The 23,555-nt window shown below is 35.9% G+C and overlaps 1 protein-coding gene across 8 annotated transcripts in view; it reads right to left on the bottom strand.

The window, feature by feature from the left end:
• The window catches only part of MLLT3 (MLLT3 super elongation complex subunit), a 319,195-nt gene extending 295,879 nt beyond the window's left edge, over window positions 1–23,316 (bottom strand). For 3 of the 8 annotated variants that reach the window (XM_072596671.1, XM_072596673.1, XM_072596672.1), the window contains exons 1-2: window positions 22,915–23,316; window positions 21,244–21,424 (exon numbers count right to left, since the gene is read on the bottom strand). In XM_072596671.1, coding sequence (XP_072452772.1) covers window positions 21,244–21,424; window positions 22,915–22,926 — 193 coding nt within the window. In that variant the 5' untranslated portion in view covers window positions 22,927–23,316. Of the gene's footprint in view, window positions 1–21,243; window positions 21,425–21,620; window positions 21,759–22,495; window positions 22,769–22,914 lie in introns of those variants that run through there. The other 5 variants (XM_072596676.1, XM_072596678.1, XM_072596675.1 and 2 more) reach the window with 5 other exon arrangements.
• Window positions 23,317–23,555: the final 239 nt, after the last annotated feature.

The raw sequence follows: 23,555 nt of genomic DNA, 5'->3' as shown, positions 1-23,555 counted from the left end.
CCATCATCAGCTGATAGATTTTCATATTTAAGCAAAAAATGAGTGAAAATCAATTATTAGTATCAAAGAGTAAAGATCACAATACACATAGCCAAAAACCTATCAGAGCAGTGTGCACAACTAGACACCATAAAAACTGAGGCTATAAAAGAAATGGTGAAAAGAAAATTATAAAATCCTTAAAATGACAAAAACAAGAAATAGTAATGAAATAAACTGATGTTGAAGGAAGAAATGAAAAAGGACACTAAGAAATTACTTTGTAAAAAGGCATTAGGAATAGATTGATCCATATGTAAAGGACACATGATCTCTATTCTACATGAACTGTTTTCCAAAAACAGAGAAAGAAATATATTTAATAACCATTTTTGTCTACAAGACAAATATGGTTCTTCTGTTCCCCAAATCTGGCAAAGAAAAAGCAGCAAAAAAAAGAGTGTATTGTTATTAGTAAATATATTTAAACATGCAGATTATAACCATTTATGACCATAAAGGTAAATCACAGGAAATTTCCTGAGATATACAGTTTAAGTTCTTGCTCAGGGTCACATAGTAAATGCTAAAAATAAACTTTGAATCCAGGGTTTGCTCTCTCTTTAAATAATACACTATTCACTATCCTACACCACCTATTATCATTAATATCAGTGCAGAAATATTAAATAATGGCAAAAAGACTGCAACAATACATCAAAATATTATAGGATCAAAAAGTATTTGCATAAGGACATCAAGGAGAGTTCAATTTTAAGAAAAAAATCAAGACAATAAATAGTCTCAATAAGAAAAACCCTAAGTATCCCATATATTTACAGGTTTTTTTACTACTATGAATGAAAATTGAAAAATTTTTCTTTAAAATGATAAAAAGTACTTATTTGAAACAGAAATATTTTGTATAATAGAGAAACCTAAGGGTCATTCTTGCTGAAAACAGGAATAACATCTACCTGCACCACTACTGTTCTTAGCCAAAGTAATAAGGCAAGAAAAAGAAATGAATGGAAAAAGTTATTAAGCTCATACATGATTTAGAATTAGAATTTTAAAACTATATCACATGAAAGAAAGGACAATATACATGTACTAAACAAATAGAAAAGACAAAAATAAATGAATATAATTCTATTAAAAAATCTTTTTTACACAAAATGCAAATTAACTGGGAAACAGTAGGACATCCAAAATCTACAGCAAATCTACAGCAAATTTACAAACAAGATCTATTCTCCAATAGTAAAAGGATGGAGACAATTTAGTTCTTTCTTAAAGAAAGATAAATGGTCATTATCCATTTAAAACACCAAATAATTTAAACTTTAATAAGAGAAATGAAAATTAATACAGCTTTGAATTATCACTGTAGAGTCATCAAATTGGCAAAAATAGCTAAAAACAACAAAATTATATTTTTGCTGGGTCCTAAAAATACAAGCACACAAGTTGCTGGTTCTAATAGATCTGTCAATTAACGTAACATCTTTGACAAGCAAGGCAGCAAGATCAACAAAGTTGTTCAAACCCTCTGACCCAGTTGTCCTACTATTAGAACTATAACTTCTATAACCTAAGGGTGTTAATAAATGGAAAAAGAAAATTATAAAAAATATTTATAGCAGCTTTAGCTGTACAGGCACAGGGGACTGTACCTGTGATTTCATTGGGAATAGGGAAATCTCATATGTGAACACTCCCTCCATAAATGAAGGTTGGTACTGTCTCTACAATTTATACTGTTAAAGGGTTGCCTAGTCTTAGAGCAGAGGTGTCAAAATGGAGTCCAATAACACTCCCTTGCAGCAAAACCAGATTCAAATGTTGAGAAATATTTAACAAAATAAATAAAAACATTATAGAACACAGATAATGTTAATATGTGGAATTTTTTAAGTCAATATGCAATTCAGAGGGATGTGTGTGTGTGAGTACACAGATGGGGTTTAGTGGCTGTGTTTCTATAAGAGTTTGACACAACTGCTCTGGAGAACTAATAAGTCAAATGCCTTGCACAAGATCACACCACTAGAATGGGTCAGAGACAGTACTTGAATACAAGTCTCTCTGGCTCCAAGACCAGTGCTTAATCAACTAAACTGTGCTGCTTATGTATAACAAATCCTCAAAAGGAGAAGGGATCAGAGGAGAAGCAAGAAAAGAGAAAAAGAAAACATAAAGTGATAGCTACAGAGTGAAGAAAATAGAATGGCAATATCCAGAATGATTGCACTTATGTAGTTTTCAACTATAGAAGTGAGGAGGGGAAGAAGGATGGACTAAAAACAAATCAGATGAAGATAAAAAAAAAAGGACATTTGTGTTATTTTGTTAAAATTAATATACACTTTTAAACAAAGTATAAATAATTTAGACTTGTGGCTTTGTATACACTCACTTTCCATTTTACTTGTTGGTTTAAATGTTTAGAGTATTTTTCCTAAGTTCAAAATGTAATAATGTTAAAAAAAAAATCAATAAAACTCAATAAGTAAAGAGGATGAGAAAAGGTCTGAGCTAATATTTTATGAAAATATTCACATACACAATGCTATAACTTTACCTTTAGTCATAAATAAGCAAACATTTATTAAGATACAAAGTCAAAAGAGAATCAGTCCTAGCTACCCTGAAAGAGATTACATTCTAAGTAGAAAGACAAAAAGTACATGTACAAATACATACAAAACTCATGCAAAGCAAACACGGGAAACTTGGAGAGAAGGAGGGATGGCTTTCTGAAAATGACACTTGAGCAGCGTCTTGAAGCAAAGCTATCTACACATAGATAAAATCTTAGGTCATTTATAGCTCAAGATAAATTCTCATGACTTTATCTGATTTTTTTTTTTTTTTTGCTGAGACTCATTCATAATCATTTTAGAGAAGATGCCCTATAGCAGGTGTTTTTAACCTTTCTTGCATCATGGACCTCTCTCTGCAATCTGATCAAAGTTATGGACTCAGAAAACTATTCTAAAATGAATAGAATAAAACACGTAGGATTACAAAAAAAAAACCAATTATATTAAAATAAATGTTTTTAACAAAAAATTTCCACAAATTTACAAACCAGCCTCCAGGTTAAGAATTTCTATTCTATAGTAAGGCTTTAAGCTATAACAGTAAACTTGAGACAATCTACTACAAAGCATCACAAGTCCTTAGAAATATGTAGCTGTGCGTGTGTGTGTACACATACAGAGAGACTTCTACATATGCCAAATTTTTAAATGTTCTAATATCTCCACACCTAAGCCCTATACTGATTGCAGGGAATGCAAAGGAGTGAAGACAAAATGAAAAACCTCAAAAAGTCTGAAAAACAATATAAGAAATGTAAATTTCACAGGGAACTGCTCTCCATGCCGAAACCTGTGTTCCATTGTGCCTATCTTGAATTCAGAATATGTACCTGATAAGACTGTCAGAGTCTCCACTCTATTTTTAAAATATACATTTCTATTATCCAATAAAAGAATACTACTAAAACTTTCCTCTGCATGTTATATACAAAAAAATTATGAAAATTTACTAGATTAAATGTAAACCCCCTCCAGTCACCTCCTCCAAAAAGTGAAGAGCCTTTGATGTTTTAACAATTTTCATTTGCCAAATAAAAATCAGTAAAAATTTGCCAACTTTCTTGTCATTTCCAAAGATATACTTTTTTTAAAAAAGCATGTGCCTATTAAAATTTGGTTTGAAACTGCACTATCAGTTTTTTTCTTATCCATTATCTCTGTCTTGAAATATTTTTTCAAACAATTAAGGAGGGAATTCAAATATTTTTCTTGAAAAGAGAAACAGAAAATTTGTTTCAATGTGAATATGATATTCTATATCCTGAAAGCACGCAGGTCCTAGGTAACCTAATTTTAATAGAATGCTTCCTAAACCCCCTCTCCTTTTTGTTCCTTTGAGAAAATGGTGAAACAATTTGCAGTTACAGCTTAGTTCCTGTTTCCAAAATACCCCCTTTAACTTTTTCTTTTCTCTTTTTATGGTGGGTATAAATAGCACCAAATTGTCGAATCACAGCTATTCTGTGTGCTACCTATACAAATAGGTCTGATTCCTGGCAAGCCATAAAACAATGAGTGCTGAATTCCATAGTCCTTTGATATCCCAGCTTGTCTGCAGGGCTTCAAAGCTGTCCTGCAGCACTTTTCTTGGGGCACTGCTAAAAAACAACTTCCACACAAACACACGGAAGATAAAATGTCCCAGCCCTATAAACACAACCCAGACATCGCTCCACAAGTCAAACCAAGCTGCAACGCCATGGTGGGGCTTTGGCCATAAGGAAAATGGTCATTTCTCTGGGTTGTTTGTGTTGACGTCAGAAATTTGGGATTTCTCCTTGTCTGGTTCTCTCTCCATTCTCTCCTGCCCCACTCTCATGATCAAAAAAAAAAAATTTTTTTGCACTAAAGTATTGCTCTCTGGACACATCAATATCTGTTGTATGTGTACTGTATGTAGTCCATATAAAATTTATTTCTTCTACATCATAAAACTCATTTGTGCTAGTGCTTTACCACTGTATAATGGTATCCTGAAAAATCAACATTAAAATGGACATGAGCAGAAGGTGACTCGAAAGCAAAGAAAATGATTTTGTTTGTGTGGGGGTAGGGAGAGAGATGATTCTTGTCTAACTCACAAAAACCTGCCTTACTACTTTATAGCCACATCCTATTTACGTTTGTAGCTATGTGATATGAGTTCAAAGCACAGTGCCAGGCACATAGTACACACTTTATATACACTAGCTGACTAATTGCATCAAAATAGATACACACAGACACAAATCTGGTCACTAAAGGTGTTATTTACTGTTAAGAAATGATCATTGAGATACACAATCAGGACAGTTAATATGACAAAGTATAACTCCAGAATAGCCTTTGGCAACTCACACTTTGGTCAGTCACTGAACTGCCCATTGCGGGGGGGAAAAGGCTTTTAATATCTCCCACCATACAAAGTTTTTTAATAATAAAAAAGTATAAAGGTTACATATATAGCCATTAAAATATAATGAGTGACAGATATTTTCTCAAGTTTTCCCCCACTCCTGCAAATGGCAAGATGCCAAATCATTTTCCTTAATACAATACTGTTGGCAGCTCCATTATAATATGCCAGTTTTAATGGAAAAACTATTCCAAAAGATAAAAGCAGGTAGTGAATACTTAATCCCTGAGCTAACAGTGAGACAATATAACCTATCCTTTCACATGAGAGAACTCATCCTTTGGGGTATATGAAGGAACAATAAAGAATACTTAAATTCCCCAATTTACCCCACACGCTCTCTTCTATTTCACTATAGGAATAAGAAGTATTCTATTCCAAAAGAAGCCCAGAAGGTAATCTTACAAAGGTTACAGTAGGTGTTTTTAATGTTAATTCCAGTTTCATTTCTGGATCTCTTCCCTCTTTTCTATATTTGCAACTTTGCATGCATATCAAATACCAAAATGTCCTATTTCTGAAAAACCTAGCTAATGAATGGATTTATCGATGTAGACTGATGTATGAAACTACTCACAATAATTCCCTTTATCCTTAAAAGTAGACATTTCAAAAAATCTGAGCCGCTTGTCCAGACCTCTTTGTTCCATTATATATGTATAGCTTGCTTTTCCTCGCTTTACAGTCAAAACTGGCAGGCCAACTTGGTCCTAAATTTTTTCATAATATGATTATGTAATCCCTCACATTTAATTTTATTTCCTCTATTTTTTTCCCTTAGGAAATAAAATCAGCTAAATGCATTAACATACAACAAAATTCTAAACATGAGTGATAAAAATGCATACAGAGTAACCTTTAATCCATGCTATTAACTGACTTTATTCTATCTTGGCACGTTTGAAGTAACTCATCTAAGGATTAGTTAGGCTTTTATACACTTCTTTTTATCAGGAGTCTACCATTCTTGATTTGGTTTTGAGAGAAAAGGGTTTGCAAAAACTATAATAATCTCACAGCTGGAGATGGCTGGAAAGTCCGTTAGTACTCATTGTGCCCTTAATTTGCAATAAGCCTTTGTGCCCTTCTACTCCTCATTTTACATGCTGAGCAGTTTTATCACTGATAAAGTATTTATAAGCCAGTTATTTTAGATTAATGAATAAACTACTAAACTTTTAGGCAAAATGACGTTGAATTTTCTCTTTAAAACACTAGAATTTATCTTCAGCATCTTGACTGCATGAAAGTCTTAACCACTTGTAATTTACTTCAGTAGTTTTCATACAACTTCTCCAAGGCCAGATATAATGTTAAAGCAGTATTATTTTCAAACAAGGAAACAGAAATTTTCAATAGTGACTGAAGCCTTGAGGCCAACACACCAATATAATCAAAAAGTTGTGAATTCGAGAATCTCATCTTGTACAGTCTTCAAAAGAAAAGATTTTGTTGCTCACTAAACTTGGGTTAATAGGGAAAACTTGCATTATGCCAAAAAAACTGCATCAGTTTTTCAAAGTAGATGATCTCTGTTTAATTAATTGTAGACTCATACTCAACTAAATTTTTAAGTCAAAAGATTAGTATTTCCTCTACACTCTTAAATTGTAAAGATAGCTAGTATGTTTAAATAGCCAGTTGTCAAGGCTATTCATGAAATTATTTTTATAATCATGCAAATATCTTCAGAGAGTTATCAAACAAATCTCCACAGTAACTTTCTATCTTAAATGGATGTTTGGAAATATCAGCACTTATAAAAATAAAAATTTATGAAACTGTCACATTCCAAGGTTTAGAGTCACAAAGAGATATTCAAGTTACTCACTTTCTGTTAGATCACTTCCTGCAAATCGTTATCATGGAAAGATTCCTATCTAACCCAGTAAATATCTCTATAAAAATAGAGACGATAGCATCTAAAACTAACAGAGTCAAACAAATTTTGCAAAAGTACTGACAAAATCCATAGCAGCTATTTAACTTTGCCTTTAACTATATCAAAAGTTCATCTAATACAGTGCTAGTCTTTAGTAACCAGATCATTTTCATTTAATTTTTTGCCAATTGAGTGGATAATGCAAACAAAATTATTCCACAGCTAGCCTATTTATTTGACAATCTAATTTCTGCTATTAACTTTTATTCATTTGTACAGTCTCCAGAGTCACTTCTTGACTGCTGGGGTGCCCACCACACAAGATAAAGACCAGATATTTAACATTCTGCATTATTAAAACCCACTTGCAAAAACTGCTAGCTATGGAGAAACTTTTTAGCTGTCTAAGAAATAGAATTAGACTAAAAAATAAAGGCACATACATTTACTCATTGCTATACACCAATTAATAAACCACAGGTCTTTGCCAGAATTCATATGGAAAGCTACAGAAATCATCTCACTTTGGGTAGTTCCCAAAATTCAAATACCAAAATCTTTAAATGAACTCAATTGAATTCCCTCTAAGATTCCAATTTTCTGCTTAAAGTTAGTAATAAGTTTTTTGTTGCTTTTAAATAACAAAAACAGTAAATCATCACACTGATTCTAGTATCTATTAAGATCCTATAGGTAAGAAGCAATAGTTAATTGAAAAGGACAAATAAATAGAAAATGTCTCCATTCTATTACAGTGTAAATTATTAACCTTAATTTTCTGAATAATAAGATTGAAAAAGGACAGTGAGTAGGGGAGAAAAATCACGCAAATAGGAGGCAAGATAATCAAAGCACCAAAAGATAAAGACTCTTAGTTGTGTATCTTTCCCATTTAACTCATGACAAGATCCGTGCTAGAACAATACCTCGCCCCCAAAAAATTAGTTTTAAACTAAATGTTTTCAGAGTCAGAAAGATTCTAACTCTCTCAACTTCTTTTTGGTCAGGATGGGTTTCCAATACAGTCAATCATATTGTCATATTGCTAAAAAAAATATTAATATAACATGATTCTACTCAAGTAAAGCTACTATAAAGTCCTATTATGTGCCATGCACATGTATTGGGATCTGAGGAAGTCTATGTGACTAAGCCTATACTTTCAACACTATCTCAAGTGTTTAAGAATATGGTTTAAGTTATGCCTTAAAGTAGGAAAACACAAATATTTAGGAAATTTTCTTTTCTTTAACCAATTTAAAGTTTTTTTGATTTAATTTTTTTCTCTTTAGTTTTTTTAATGATGAAAAACTAAAGGGAGGAACATGAAAACCATAATCTAAATGATTTACATTTATGATTAGTTTAAATTATATTTAAATGAAACACAGTATGCATCTAGTCAATAGTCATTGAAATCTCACCAAATAGAAAGCTTTACCACATACATAATCTGCATTTAAAACTAGATTTCAAATTCAGGGTTAATACCCTTTGGCTTTGAGGAGTTACTCCATAGTTCTTTTACTGTCATGTCACTGAAATGATTTTGCTTTAAAAAAAAAAAGTGAAGGAAATTAAATTATGCTAAACTGTCAACTGCATATTTTGTGCACAAATTTAACTAGTGCCTAATCTTAAATTACACACAAGTCCTAGTTCTCACAGCACATGGCCAGCAAGAAGGCTTTGGTTCTGTCCCCATGGAGATTCAAGACAAATGGGAAATGATGACCTAGTTAGAGAGAATTTGGAGGGTAAGTTATTCAAATCTTTGGGAAAAAAAACTATTTTACAGAAAGATTATCCCTGAGGAACATAGTAGGCACATAAAAATTCTTATTGAACAAAAGTATGGACACAGAACAAAACAGCACATTTGAAGACTTTTTTTCTTCTTAAACTGAATGATAGTGCAGACCAGATTTCAGAAGAGCCTATATAAAACTATACATTATTAGTTATAAAGTTTCCTTATTTGAAAAGTATTTTATGCTCTTTAATAAATTCTACATTGTACTCAACTTGACAAAAAAAAGAAGATTATTAGGGATGTAAGAGTTAGGAAAATTCCCCCCAGTGACTCCCAATACTTAAAAAGCTTATCCAACAAAGATTGTCTAGAGAAAACTTTTAAAACTGATTTTTTTTTCTTCTAAGTAAGCAAATAATACCGGATACTTTTCTCGTTTAGGGTGGTACCCTGTCTCTTTAAATTCTAGGCCTGCCTATGGCCCACACTCAAAGAAAGCCCTGTTTGCTGGCCTCCAGCCCACAATGTCAAGTAGCTTTCTTGCTATTGAATTTCAAGATTATTCTTTTTGGATTACTTGCCCTTTAGTTTTTAAGCATGCCAAAGGAAAAATAATGTCTTTCTTACAAAAATGTAAAGAAAGCTTTAATTTATTTCCAAGTCTATAAGTACAGAACACCTTGTCCTGCACACCGCTTCTCATTAGGAAATATGCTTCCATTATACATACAAACATACTCCTATGTACGTATACACACATAGACTTGGTACTTAAACAATTCTTGTTTTGAGTGTCTGTATAAACTCGCACATCTATGGTTGTTCCCATAATTTTGCATCTGTTTCTATACTAACAGTCTTCTACATACAATGTTTACATTTGCCACAAACTTTGAAGACTCAGCTGTACTCTAGAGAAGTATTCCTGTTTTCGGAATCCAACACGTTAAGTTTTGTTACAGTATCGTAACATTTTTACCATTCTTGTTGCTTCATCCCTGAATCTGAAGCTTTACATATTAGTAAATGCTACACTAAAAACAATCAACTAAAAATTAAGGAGATCAACTCACGATGTCATAACAGAGATCCAGACAGAGATCCTTTGTTTTATCCCCATTCAAATATAGTTCTCTCAGAGAATGAAAAACCAACTTAATAAACTGCTGATTAACTAATGAACCTACAATTTAGAAGTCACACCAAAGGAAAAGAAACATCATATAATAGTGATCATCCTTTCAGTAGCCACTGAGTATAATGCTGCTGTCTGTAACTGGTAGCAAAAAGAACTTCATTTGCCATTTTAATTTAAATAATCAAGAGATGACCAAAGACAAATCCCAGTGTGGGGTAAATTTTGGAAAACATATTTAGTATATGTATTCAATCAGACTTCCAAAGTACAATTTAAGATTTTCCTCTAATGATATTATACCTACTCTCCTAAAATTATTACTATTTTCACTATTTCAGTCTGTAGCCAACATTATAGTTCACATGGTTTTAAACCCATAAGTAGGAAAAGGGTAGTTTTCCATAGATCACTGAAATCTAGAATAAATCACTGACTTTAAAATTGGAAAGGATCTTAGAGTTCATCTAATCCAGTCACTCCATGAACATAATATTTAATTTTACTGTGTTTAAGGTAAATTTATCCCACCTGCTTTATCATAGTCACTGAATAAAATGGAAAATTCTTTTTTCATTATGAAAATAGTTGTTTGTTCATCTACCTCATAAACCAAGTAACTACTTAAACCATGCGCTTAACATTAAAGTATCCTCTGTAAACTCAATGCTTAAACTCTCCAACAATAGAGACTATTTTTCCCCTCCTGCAGTTGATTATACTTGCAATGGCTTTTGGTTGATAAGTGCTTTCTCAAAATTACATGTTTAAATGTCGTCAGCATTAACCTAAAACACCCATCCATGAGAAACAAAATCATAAGCACAATTTCACCCAATAAAAGCACCTTCTTATAGCCAAAAAGTAAATACACAAGAACCAATCAAAATGAATGTTACTGGTAACTAGTCACCCAAATCTCAAGAAGCAGTCTCCACCCTTTCAGGATCTAAACTACATGACAGCAAAGGCAAACCACATGGGACAGGGAAGTCTCTGGATTGAGAACACAGGTGCCATTCATCCTGTATTAGTAACTTGTGCTGTGCAAAATTTCTTTCCAGTAAATTTATAAAGTTAGAAATTCTACAAAAATTTCCTTCTAAAGACAACTGAAAAAATAAAATAACACACATATCAAAAAAACTCATTAAAATCCAATAAGCAATATGAACCAAATATTAAGTCTAAAATTTTTTAGATAGAAGTGGGGGAGAAGGGCTAAACACCTGTGATTTCATTGGTTTAGGGGAAACTCCTTCTATCCATGTAGCTCAGCATCTTCTTTGCAAATTCTGCCCTTCTGAGAGCCATCCATAGCGCTCAGTGGTTAAGTGACTTCCTCCAGGTCACAGGGCCAATATGTGCCTGAGGGACTTGAGCCCAGGCCTTCCAGACTTCTACAGCCAGCACTAAACTCCTTAGATCAACTGCCCTTCAGTACATAGGCTTTTAAAGTTACAACTGCACTCAAATTAACCATATCTTGGGAACTTTAGCATTTTTTTGATGCTATAGCATTCCAATTACAGGATAAGGAAGATAATTATACCATATACACAACAGTAGATATTTTTCCTTTTAAAAATTAATTATAATTATCAAACACTTATGTGCTATGAAGTATTTCAGGAAAATATTCAAAGATGGTTTTATTTACAATACATCAAATGTTAAAAAGCTTCTCAGAGATGAAGTTCCTATGTATTGCTCATGTCCTTGTTAAGAATATAATTAATATAATATTTAACATATGTAATATAATTAAAATATATAATATATGTAATATAATTACTTTTACTGCAATATTAAGACAATCTACCACAAAAATTCATGTATGTATTTCTAACAGTGCAACTCCACTCAACATACAACACACCTTCAAAGGGACCAAACTGGATATATAAAAAATTACATGAAGATTAACAATCCCAATCAAAGAAATTTCAGCAGAATATTCTAAATCAAGTTTACAAAAATCAAGTGACCAATTTCTTAAAAAATAAAAAACTTATAAGAAAATCATATACATTAACATATATAATGTCATGGCCAAAAACAAAGGGAAAGATTCTTATTTCCTGATGTTCAATCTAGGAAATTTCTTTTTAACTTTCTCACAGTCATGTTTCAAGTAAATGAATTTAAGATTCCTGTCAAGACATTCCAGATATTTCAGGCAGACAGAAAGTAGCTTTTTTGTTTAGTAAATAACATGCCTTAAAACCAACTACAATCATTGAACAATTGGATAAAAAATATATTTTAAACAGCACATGAGTACTTTGCAAGTGAACAGCAGAACATATTGTTTAAGCAATTTTCATTAGAATTCTGAAATAAATATCCAGGGAACAGAAAAATCTGAGATTTTCAAGTGCTTAGAGATTACAGGGGCAGTTCTAACTTTAAAAGATAACACAAATTCGAGGCTCCAGTTACAGAAATGCAAATGCAAATCCTGCAAAGTATGGGGTGATGGATGGCATAATTCATACCAGTACAACGAGAAGAGAGTCAATTTTAATTAATGAAGAGCATGTAATTTAGAGGTTCTCCATGTCTTTTATTTCCACTTCTCCTCGCTGCTACCAATTTTTCTCCTATTTATTTCACTGTTGATATGTGGAACAGGTGAAATTTTAATTAATCAATTAAACTTGGTGAAAGCTTTTAAGAAAGGTTGATGTAGATGTAATTTACTGACTAAAATGAGGTTTGGGTGCTAGAGTTTTCTAAGTAGTCACCTCCTTCCAAAGCATTACCAACAGATAATTAAAAAGTGAATGCTCTGGTTATTAGAAAACGCAGAACACCATTTTTAAAACAAATCATATCAGTAACCAACTAGTAAAACACAGTTAACTTTTTCATATCCCAGGCTGTTGACTTTAGAAATGAAAATAAATATAATTCACAAAGCACAGTCCTATTGATCTAGGAAATCTAGACAAATCTACTTTATTGCATCACAGCAAGAAATCTCTTCTCTGTCTTTAAAAACTATTTTTCATTTAATCTAAAATAAGCAAAATTCCTACATCTATAAAATTTTACCTAATTTTTAAAATCCACAAAAGCAAATGGGTCTGCAGGAAGGGCAGAAATGCAAGATCAACAGCTGTTAATTAAGCTTTAACACATTTAGAAAAATGGTCCCTTGGTAGCCAAGATCTTTCCTATAAATTTCACATTGAGTTTGTTTACACATTGTGCAGTCAACTGCTAGGAATATAGAAGGAACTGAGCTTTAGTCTGTTATATAATAAATAATTGCATTGTGGATGATGGGAGGTAGGCAAAAAGACTAAAAATCAGATCAGCAATGCTACCCTATTTTTCTGCCTCTCCAAAATATAAAAGCAGCTTTTTTTCCTGGCTTACAGTGCCATCCTTTAAAATATACACAGCAAAAAAAATAACTAAAAAATTACATGCAACAATCATTTTTTTTAAAGTGGGGGAGAACAACATTTCTAAGATAACAACAGAACTATGTTATAATTTAGATCCCAGACGGTCTAGAAGGCATTTCTAACAAGATATAGATAACTTCATCTTTTCCACCTCTAAACGGCACAGAGGTAGGGCTTTGATTCTGATGCTATACCAAGTCATTACATCTTTTAATGTAGTGTACAAGTCAACTTTGTTTGCTCCCATGTATTCAAGGAAAAGCCAAAAAAAAGAAACCAATAGTCAAAATATCTAAAGGGTAAACACAGAATCTGACCATGTCTGTTTTTTAAAGTTCCCTACCTCACTAAAAACAACCAAATCCCAATAGCCAACTCTCTTATCTTCATGAGCAGTCACCTTAAAACAGCTGCTAGTAATACATCAGGAAGGGAGAAATCAAAAGCAAGGGAAAACTTTAGTAAAATAGGTTTTTTTCCCCAAAACAAAGAAGGCTTTCATTATTCAGCAACTCACATTAATGAAATATTTTTTTTGGGGGGGGTAAGATTGAATTTTTTGAAAAGCCCACAATAAGGCTGTGTTTTTAAATATTCAAAGCTAATGGCCATCTAGCATAATCAGACAGTTAAAAAGAGAGGTACTGGATAGATTAAAAGGTATAATGTCATCTAAATTAACGTCTACAGACAGTAATGGACAAGGTATAAATTACCCCTAAAATTTACTGCTGCTATTTGTACTTTAAGAAAAAATTCATAATGTATTCTACCTTTAGGGAAGAAAAACAGCTAAGTAATATCCCTCATAAAAGGACTACCAATCCTACAAAAACAAATAGTTGATGCAAAGACTATCTTTTCCTTCAAGATTTAAAGAATTTTGAAAAAGTAATCGTTTTGATAAGATTATATTAAATTTCCACTTCAAGACGGAAAAACAATTTCAGTAATGAAATACATGTGTATGCATGTATACACACATATATATGTATACACACACGTATACGTACATACACACATTTGGTTATAATTCTAATTAGACTCAACAAATGGATCCAACAAGCAAAAAAAAAAAAAAAGGTTGAAAGATCATTTGTTGAATATACTACAAAAGGTATTCTTGCTTTATTTAGAAACTTCAATTACATAGCCTCTGAGTTCCTTCTAACTCTTAAGATTCTGATTTTGTTATTCTGTGTGTAAACATTAAGCATGAAAAGACCTCAGATTTTTTTTTAAGTTCATGACATCAATGAAGGAGTTACAACCTGAAAATTCCAGTTCATTTAATTTTATGCCCAAATGGATTCTGTACTGGTTACTAACAGTTAAAAACCCACTAATTCACATAAATTCCAGTCTTTTTCTTTGAAAACCCACATCAAAAACATCAACAGATGACTGAAGCACACAAATAATCTTTCATAGAAACCGAGACCCACAGGTGGAAGGGACCTTAAAATTCATTACCCAACATTCTCATTTTATAGATGAGACCAAGAGACAGAATGTGTCTAAGTGGCACAAGGTCCATTAGTGAGTTAGTGGTAGGTCTTTTCTTCCAAGAAAATCAGAATAAAAGTAATAGATAGCTAACTAGGAATGAAAAGTTGATTTAACTGAAGTGGCAAGCCATAAAAATAGTGCTACATACTTATCATAGGCAGTTTTTTAAGCAATTGAAAAATGATACTTACAAAGGTAACACTGTAGGTTTCAATATTCATGTTAAAATCAAGATAAAGAAGGAAAGTAAAGTGAAACAAGTACAGAGCTGGATTTCTCCTCCCCTTGACCAAAATGCTTCTCTGCTACTTCAACACAACCAACACCTTACAAGATAACAAGCAGAAATTAGTACAACATTAGGTTACCCTCATCAACATCAGGTTACCCTTATCAACATCTTTTAAATCATAAATCTTATGAATTAAACCTGGAACAGACCTTGGGGAACATCTTTTTCACAGTAACATTGTTATTGTATATTATATGAACCCCAGAGTTCAGTTGGTCATCATTCATGTTCTTCTCTTAGACAACTCTAACTACAAGGTTGTTTAGGCTTCCCATCAAACCAGTTACATTAGGTGGTATATTCCTGGAGTGTGATTTTGGAGAATGTTTAAAGGTTGGGTTTTTTTCAACCAAACAGTTTAAGCATTCACAATGCCATAAATTGACATTTTCTTTCCTTTCTCACCTCTGAAAATAACTTAAAAATAAATTTTACAATTTTCAAACTGTTGGGAAAAAATAGAGCATTTTTTTCAGAGTTTGATTTGGGGCTGCAATGATACACCTACCAAGCAATCAATCAAGTATTTATTATGCACCCCATTATGTACCAAGTCCTGGGTTGAGGATACAAAGGGTAAAAAAGAAAAAAAATCTCTTCTCATCAAGGAGTTTACTTTCTGTCAGGGAAACAATATGCACACTTGAGTACAAAATACATACAAAGTTTATACAAAGTAATTTGAGGGCGTGAGACAAGCAGCTGGGATGACCAGGAAAGAGCTCATGAAAAGTCATTTCAACTATTTTAGAGACACACACAGATACACACACACACAGCATGCTCTTCATCCATAGGCAGAACTTCAAACCAGAGACGGGGGATGGAGCATAAGACAAGGGATTGAGGTATGAGTAAGCAGGAAAGAGTACAAAGAAAATCAAGGGCATAGATCACTATTTTCTGTTTTACTTCTACTATCTTCTCACAAAGGTCCTAATTATTCTTTCAGGTTATTTCCTACTCCATATGTCTGAATATTTTTCAGCAGTGCTTGCACATGTGCTACCTGATGTTTTTTGTGAGCTTGAATATTTGATGCAGTTACTGCCATTCCAAATACAAGGTATAATCTTCAGAGTTAGTGCCCTGTCTACACTCCTTTGTAGAGCACACACAGCAACCGCACAATACCTTATACAATTTACACATTCAATAGACATTTGTGGACTGAATAACACTATGCTCATAATAACACTGTGAACAAATGCAAGATCTTGGAAGTCCTTGATGTTCTTTTAAAAAATTTTTAAATTTTAATAGCTTATATTGGGAGGATGAAGGAAACATTACATTATTTCTAGTAATAAGAAGTAAATTTTCTTCTAGTTCACAGGACCAAAGGATCATAGAATTAGAACAAGAGGCTACTTTAAAGGTCAGCTAGGATAGACAATAAAGAGCATCAAGGTTAAGTGACTTGCCTAAGGTCACTTCACTAGTAAGAAGCAAAACAAGATTCAAAGATGTTTTAGAATTTCATATACTATATGTCAAGCTATGGTTTAAATTGGTACTGGTATCCTTATTTTTCTTTGTCATAGGATCTAGCATAAAAATTTATTTTACATCCACAACTTAGGTTTAAAACTATATGAGGACTATGAAGAAAACAACATAATAGACACTATAGATCACTTCATAGATCACAATAGATCACTTTCTTTGGAAAATATACAATCATCCACTTCTCTTCAGCAACTTTTAGTCAAACGATTCTCCCCTATAACTTAAGGCATCAGTAACATGAAGCAGAAAGGACACTAAATAATTTAGAACACACAGTAGTAGATAAAATTAAAAATAAAGCACTCAGGTAGTATGATGTGAGTTAGAAAGGAATAAATGAAGTTCAGCCTGCAAGGTAACTATCATTTTAAATAATTTTGACAATTCTAAGAATGTCAAGTAGAGAATGGGTCTTTCATTCTACATGACACACGGTTGGTGGGGAGATGGACATAATTCAAATAGATAAGAAGTTTGTAAATAATGCAAATAAAAACACAACATAGGAAAAAAAAAACTTTTATAAAGGACCATGCAAAGCACTGTGATTCAAAGACCAGATACATTTCTAATGCTTTAATGAATGGAAGTGAAATTTTTAAATGAAACAGTTTCTTTCTAATTGTATATTTGGCGTGATTAAACCCTAGGATGTTTCCTTGTCTGGTTCTACCTACCTCCACTAGCTGTTTCTACCCCATAACACACTGACAGGTAAACACAGAAAGGCGATTATTCCAATTCACACTGACAAACCTCTATATACAGGGATGAATACAATAGTAAATGGCTAGAGGAAAAAAGGTCAAGGGTCATGAAGAATTCTCTCCAACCACCCAAAAAATAAAGTGCACTATGATACTTGTTTACATGGCAAGATTATCAAAAGGAGAGTCGATGATTCCATCTATAAAACCCTTAATATTATACTAGACAAAATGAGATGAGGTGACTTCTTTCTGTGTGAGTAGCCTTTCATGGGGGGGTGGGGGAAAAGGAAGGCAATAAACCAGCATTACATGGATTCAATCCTACAGACCACAAGGAAGACTATTACATGATTTTCAAAGACAGAATTAAGATCAACATATGTGAATCAATTCAAAACCATATCTTCACCATAACATAGTACACGGGTACATAGTACACGGGAAAGCAACAGTTCTCACTTCAAAATGCTGACTATTATAGATGATTACTTTCTTACAAGTAAAGTTTTTTCGAAAACCTTACTTAGGACTCCTAACATGAATGAAGCCAAACATCTTAAAATGTTCCCCCCTCTACCCCAGCTGCTTTGTAAAAATTTGCCAAAACGATTTAGCATATAAATTCACCATTAAAGATTAAAGTCAGGATTAGAGAATGCTAAATCAAAGTGCACTTCTAGGCTTAAATTTATTGTGTTTTATGCTTTTCTATCTCCCTCTTTCCACTCACTTTGTGGCTCCCTGCTACACCTCCAGAAAAGAATCTGGCTTCAACTGGAAAGCCATCAAATTATACTAGTAGTCAAATTAGCTTACAGAAAATAATAAGCCACAGATTTAATATCATAAATGTCAACTGAACAGATTGCAATGCTAGAAATAGCTATAATTAGAAAGAAAGTTCACTCAAATTCACATCTTACTACAAATGAAGACATTAATATTTAACAGGAAGCACCGTGGATATGCTTTATACATGGTCAGAATAGGTTGTTATTCATCCAGTTCAAATAAATAAGCATGGAGGTTTTATTTTATTTTTTACAACTATGACAGTACCACCTGCCTAATTCCCTAACAGTAGATGCTCTAGGTCCCAGGCAACATCATTCAATCAAAATCTAGGGCTTTAACAGATAAACTGACTGTAAGTAGTTTTCAAATACAGGTCTCCTGCACATATATTAGCGGAAGAGTAAAACTTCATTAATTTGAATCCCACCAAATCAAAACTCAAAAAAGGGATATGTAACTGCAATTAAGTAAAAAGTTCAAAGTGCTGTAATTTCTTCTTCTATAAAGTCTCAGGAGATTACTCTCAAATGAAAGGAAATCAGGTCTTTCAAAACTATAAAATCAGCAGGTTTTTTCAAAACAATAAATTAATGACTAAATCAACTTGTAGCTCATGCATTTCATTCTTTCTGTGTCCTTATGGGATGTATTCATATGATACAGATACATAGATATAAATGATACTTAGATGTATCTGAGATGTAGCATATTATGAATGTTAATTTTAGATTTGCATTATCTATTAACACTCATTTTTATAATATGTATTACTTGAAAGGTTTTTTTTAAACTACATTTCTTTTAAAACTATCCAAAGTTCAGACTTTTCACTAAGTCAGATTGGCATTCCCCTCATTAGTAAGATTTTATCATGCCACTGTGATGCAGAACCTTAAGAGAACAGGAGCAAATTAAGAAATTTCTGGTATGCCTGTTCTATCATCATTGTTGTCATTTTGAAATTGTCTTATTTCAATAAACTGAAATCAGTCACAGGAATGAGTGGCATGTTTGGTGTTGCTTGAACTTACAACTGTTCCCAATGAACAGAGAAATGTTCTCTTGCCATCTGAGTCATGTGTAATTACAATATGACAAGGTCTCTCCCAGGCTCTGGCACTTTTCCCAGCACTTGTCACTTCATGGAAAACACATACACAAATAAAAATCCAAAAAAATAAACATTTTAAAACAATGGCTTACATGGTTGGTTTTTTTTTTTAAAGAAATAAAAGTTACCCACACCTGCGAATAAACAAAAGTATATTCTACCAACAATTGCACATCTCACCCTTGAAACACCAGAAATTGTCCTACTATTAAAGAAGCAGCACACCACACCTAGCAACAATTCCCAGGTCTGGGCTGCAGAGTCATGTTCCCTCAGGCTAGACAGAAAAATCATTAAGTATAGGAAATAAAAGGAGAGTGTCACACACCACACACACTCACTAGAGCAGAGATGGAGCTATGTGAAAAACAATTCTTAATCTTGAAATTTCTGGATGCCAATCTGTTCATTGTCACAGTATATGAAGAGTTACCTCAATTGCTGTACTTTATGCCAAAAATAAAATTGGGCTCTTTCTCCCAAAACATCAAACATTTCTTTAAATAAACTGTGAATTTTTTTTTAAACATCGTAAGTCAATAGCAGTCAGATAATGGCAGCCTTGGGTACCAAGAGTGTCAGGGGTAGATGGCTTCTTTTGTTAAAAACACTGCAGTGACTAACAAACCCCAGAAGAAAAGATACTAAGAGCCATCATACCCAATCCTGTACAGTAATTAAGACCTGACACTCTACTCAGTATCACGACTTTGAGATACAAAATAGGGTTCAGTTAAAGGATAATTATTTCTCTGGTTACAGTTGGGATACAAAATCCAACCTAAACAGTTCCTACTAGGAAGGCGTATGCCTTGTACTAGAAATGTAATTCATTTATTAATCATCAAACAAAGCCTGTCAAATTCAACTTCTCCCATTTGAAAAGGGTATTACAAACTAAGTCAGCAAAAGAAAACACCACACAGCCCTTCACCACTTGAGCTTGGGAAACAAAAAACGCATCAAAACAACCTCTGCCACCTCTACCCTCGACCCTGCATTTCTCCTTTCTTTATTCACAGCCTGTATGTTCAATAATTCCCACATAGCTCTAAGCAGAATGGATTTATTATGATGTTGTTCTAAGGAACTGCAGGAGTTCTAGATGCCAATAAAGATTACAGATCAAATGGGAGATAACTACTAACCATTGTGTCTACTTAGATAAATAAACTTGCTCACAAACAAAGCACCTTATTGTAGTGGTACTGTTACCTTCACTAATCCAACTAAAACAACCAGACAGTAGCTTCCATGAGGGCGAAAGAAACTGCAATTGAGGTTACTCAAACCTCTTTTCCCAATATCCTGTGACATTACAAACTGTCTTGTTTGAAAACTGCCTTGCCCTGCACAGAAAAACGTTTGAAATAGTACAGACTAGCAGGATTATGCAAACTAAGAAAAAAAAGTCAAGGAAATAAGGTGGTGAAGCCTTCAAAGCAAAAGGCAAGTGTGTTCCTTCTGAAACTTGAGACATTTTCACAAAACCACCTCAGACGGCAAACTCTTCCCCTACAGCTAGCACCGGGACCCCACCCGCTTAAAACCCTCAGTCTCTAGGCGGGACCAAGTGCCATCTACGAGCAGGGAAGATTAAACCTTTATTCAGACATAAAGATAAGGCTGGAAAGACCTAGTAGAGAGAGGGAGAAAAAAGAAGTCTGTGGCAACCTTCAAACAGCGTGCTAGAAAGCCAAGGTACGTGCGAGGAACACGGATACCTGAACAGGAAACCAAGACTCACGATGCATTTTTTAACTTTTAAAATCCTGCAAATCAAACTCTTTTTTTTTTTCAGGAGAAACACGAATGCCATTTATTCTCTGCAGCCCCACCCCCACTCTCTAACGACTGTACCATCCACAGCCTGAGCTGCTAACCCCAAAGGACTGGCGAATTCTTGCTTCGGAAAAGAAAATACTGTACACCTGATGGTCCTTTGCAGGCGGTGATCTCTGCGAAGCCCGAGCCCGGGCTGGGAGCCGCAGCCAACCCCGGCCTGAGAGCTCAGCAAACGGACAGGGAAGGAGGAAGGGAAGGAGGAGGGGAGAGGAGCCCACTGGCAGAGTCAATTGTTTGCCCCCTGGCTCTCCTCGACAGCCAACTCTTCCAAAACACATCCTCCCCCCTTTTGATTTCAGCCCCTACCTCTTTTTGGCCTAGGAAAGCTTTCATGCAAGTGGAAGACGACTTTCTCCACAAAGTGCTGAATGTTACTGTGCTCGGGTCCGCGAACAAACACCATCCAATCGTGGGTAAAACCCTCCACGGTGGGCTTCTTCCTAACCTGGGCTCGATGCCCTAGCTCCAGCTTCACCTGAACAGCACACTGAGAAAGCAAAGGAGGAAAGAGAGAAACGGTCAGGAATGATGGGGAAAGGAGGGTGTTCCAGTTGGGATTCTGCTGGTTTGGTTTTGGTTTGCTTTGGGATACACACAAAAGAAGATAGTATTCTTCACACCCACGTTTCACAGGCGTACACACACAAATAGATACACACACACGCTGCATGGCTTTCACATACACCCAGTAAGGTGAGAGCAGGTCAGCTACACTCCAGAAGAGCTCCAATTGTAACGGAATGTTACCCCCAATGGAGAGGAGGGAAGGGAGGAAGAAGAGGAGGAGGACACCTAACAACAAGACACACTGGAATCAAATTAAATACAATTAGAAAACAACACGAGATCCGTTCTCAGACAATATAAGGCCAGGTGGCAGCGAAGAACTGGGGTTGGGGAACCCCGCAAAAGGAACAATCCTATGAAGTCTTTGTGTGTATCTTTGTGTATCTATGTGTTGAGAGAATACATGCATGCAGGCATGCATGTGCAGCGCAGTGCCAGGCAGAATTTAAACTGTAGGCATCTTTTGCTAGTGGGCAAGTCACAAACTCCAGTGCTTTTTATTGCAGGACTCGTGGACAGCAAATATAAGACGTCGTCCCACACACACACACACACACACACACACACACACACACACACACACAAAGCACACAACACGCCAGTGCATTAATAACTTAACGTGCCCTGCCACCCACCCCTCCCCAAAACAAACATTACGCATAAAAGGTAGCGTGCCCTGTTGCCGTGAACCCCGTACAGGAATAGAAAACCGCCCAGATAAACCCCGCAAACACTCTGAGGAGCACCCCAAGGACCTCCCCCCCACCCCAGGCTCCCCCAAAATTAATGTAAAAAAAAAGACAGGAAAGGAAAGACGGGGGCGGGAGGGCGGGGTAAGGGGATCCACCGTGGTTCCGCCGCGCGCGCACACACACACACACACACACACACACACACACACATCCATCCATCCATCCACACACGCACATGCACGGGGCTAAAGTTGCGTGCAAGCACCGGGGCTGTCACAGACACGCCGGAGAGAACGCACCATCCTGGCGGCCCCTGCAGCGCCCGCCTCCGGTGCCGCCACCGCCGAGAGTCCGCCCTGCCCTGTGCCCACTGCTCCCGGCTGCTGCGGCGGCTGCTGAAATATGGCTGAGTTATTATCCGCCTCCTCCGCCGTGTCTGCGTGTGTCTGTGTGTGCGAGTGTGTGTGTGTGTGTGTGTGTGTGTGTGTGTGTGTGTGTGTGTGTGTGTGTGTGTGTGTGTGTTCGGGTGCGCGCGCGTCTGTGTGCGGGGTGCGCGCTTGTGCAGCCGCAGAGGGGAGGCTGGAGCCGTGCGTGGAGGGGGGAGTGCGGATTTCGGGGGCACCAGCCTCCTCCGATGGGGAGCCCGGAGCGGGTCTGGGCAGCGGCGGCGGCGCGGGCCGAAGCAGGGGAGAGAAGGTCGGGTTTGGAGAGTACTTACCGAGCTGGCCATGCCTGGGGGCCCGGAGGCTGGCTGGGGGGCTCTGGGTACCCCGACTCCCCCCGCCCCCACCCTCCCCTCCTCAGCTGTAACTCATGAAGAAGCTGCTATGAATGAGAGTGCGCCCGGGAGAGGAGGGTAGATGGCGGACATTCTCTGCCTCCCCTCCTCCCCTATCCCTGTCTCTCTCCCTCTCTCCCTCTCTCTGTCTCTCTTCCCTTCTTTCTTTCCCTCTCTCTCTCCCTCCCTCCTCTCCTCTCTCTCTCCCTCTCTCCCTTATTAAACTGAGCCCCGACAGCCACAGCCAAGGCAGCCGAACAGCGGCGGCAGCAGCAGGGGCTGAGACTGGGACTGCGGAGCATGCGCCTTGGGCTGGAGCTCCTGACACTGGACGCAGCCCCCGGTGCAGAGGGAGGGACTGTGGAGGGAAGGAGGGAGGGACTGGTGGAGGTGGGGGGGGGGGGGGGAGAGAGGGAAAGAGCCCGACCGAGCCAATCAAACACAGCGACTGAATTACCCTAAACCCGCCCGACCACGGCCGAAACCGAAATGCCTTACTTAAAGTAACAGGTTATTGAGGAAAAGACCCGAGCAGGGCTGGAAGACCCAGAAAGTCCTGGGCTGCCGGGGAGCGATCCCGG

Source organism: Notamacropus eugenii, chromosome 3 (genome assembly GCF_028372415.1).
Source record: "Notamacropus eugenii isolate mMacEug1 chromosome 3, mMacEug1.pri_v2, whole genome shotgun sequence".
Lineage (NCBI taxonomy): Eukaryota > Metazoa > Chordata > Mammalia > Diprotodontia > Macropodidae > Notamacropus > Notamacropus eugenii.
The sequence above is the reverse complement of the archived record's forward strand: the minus strand, read 5'-3'. Positions and strand labels throughout refer to the sequence as shown.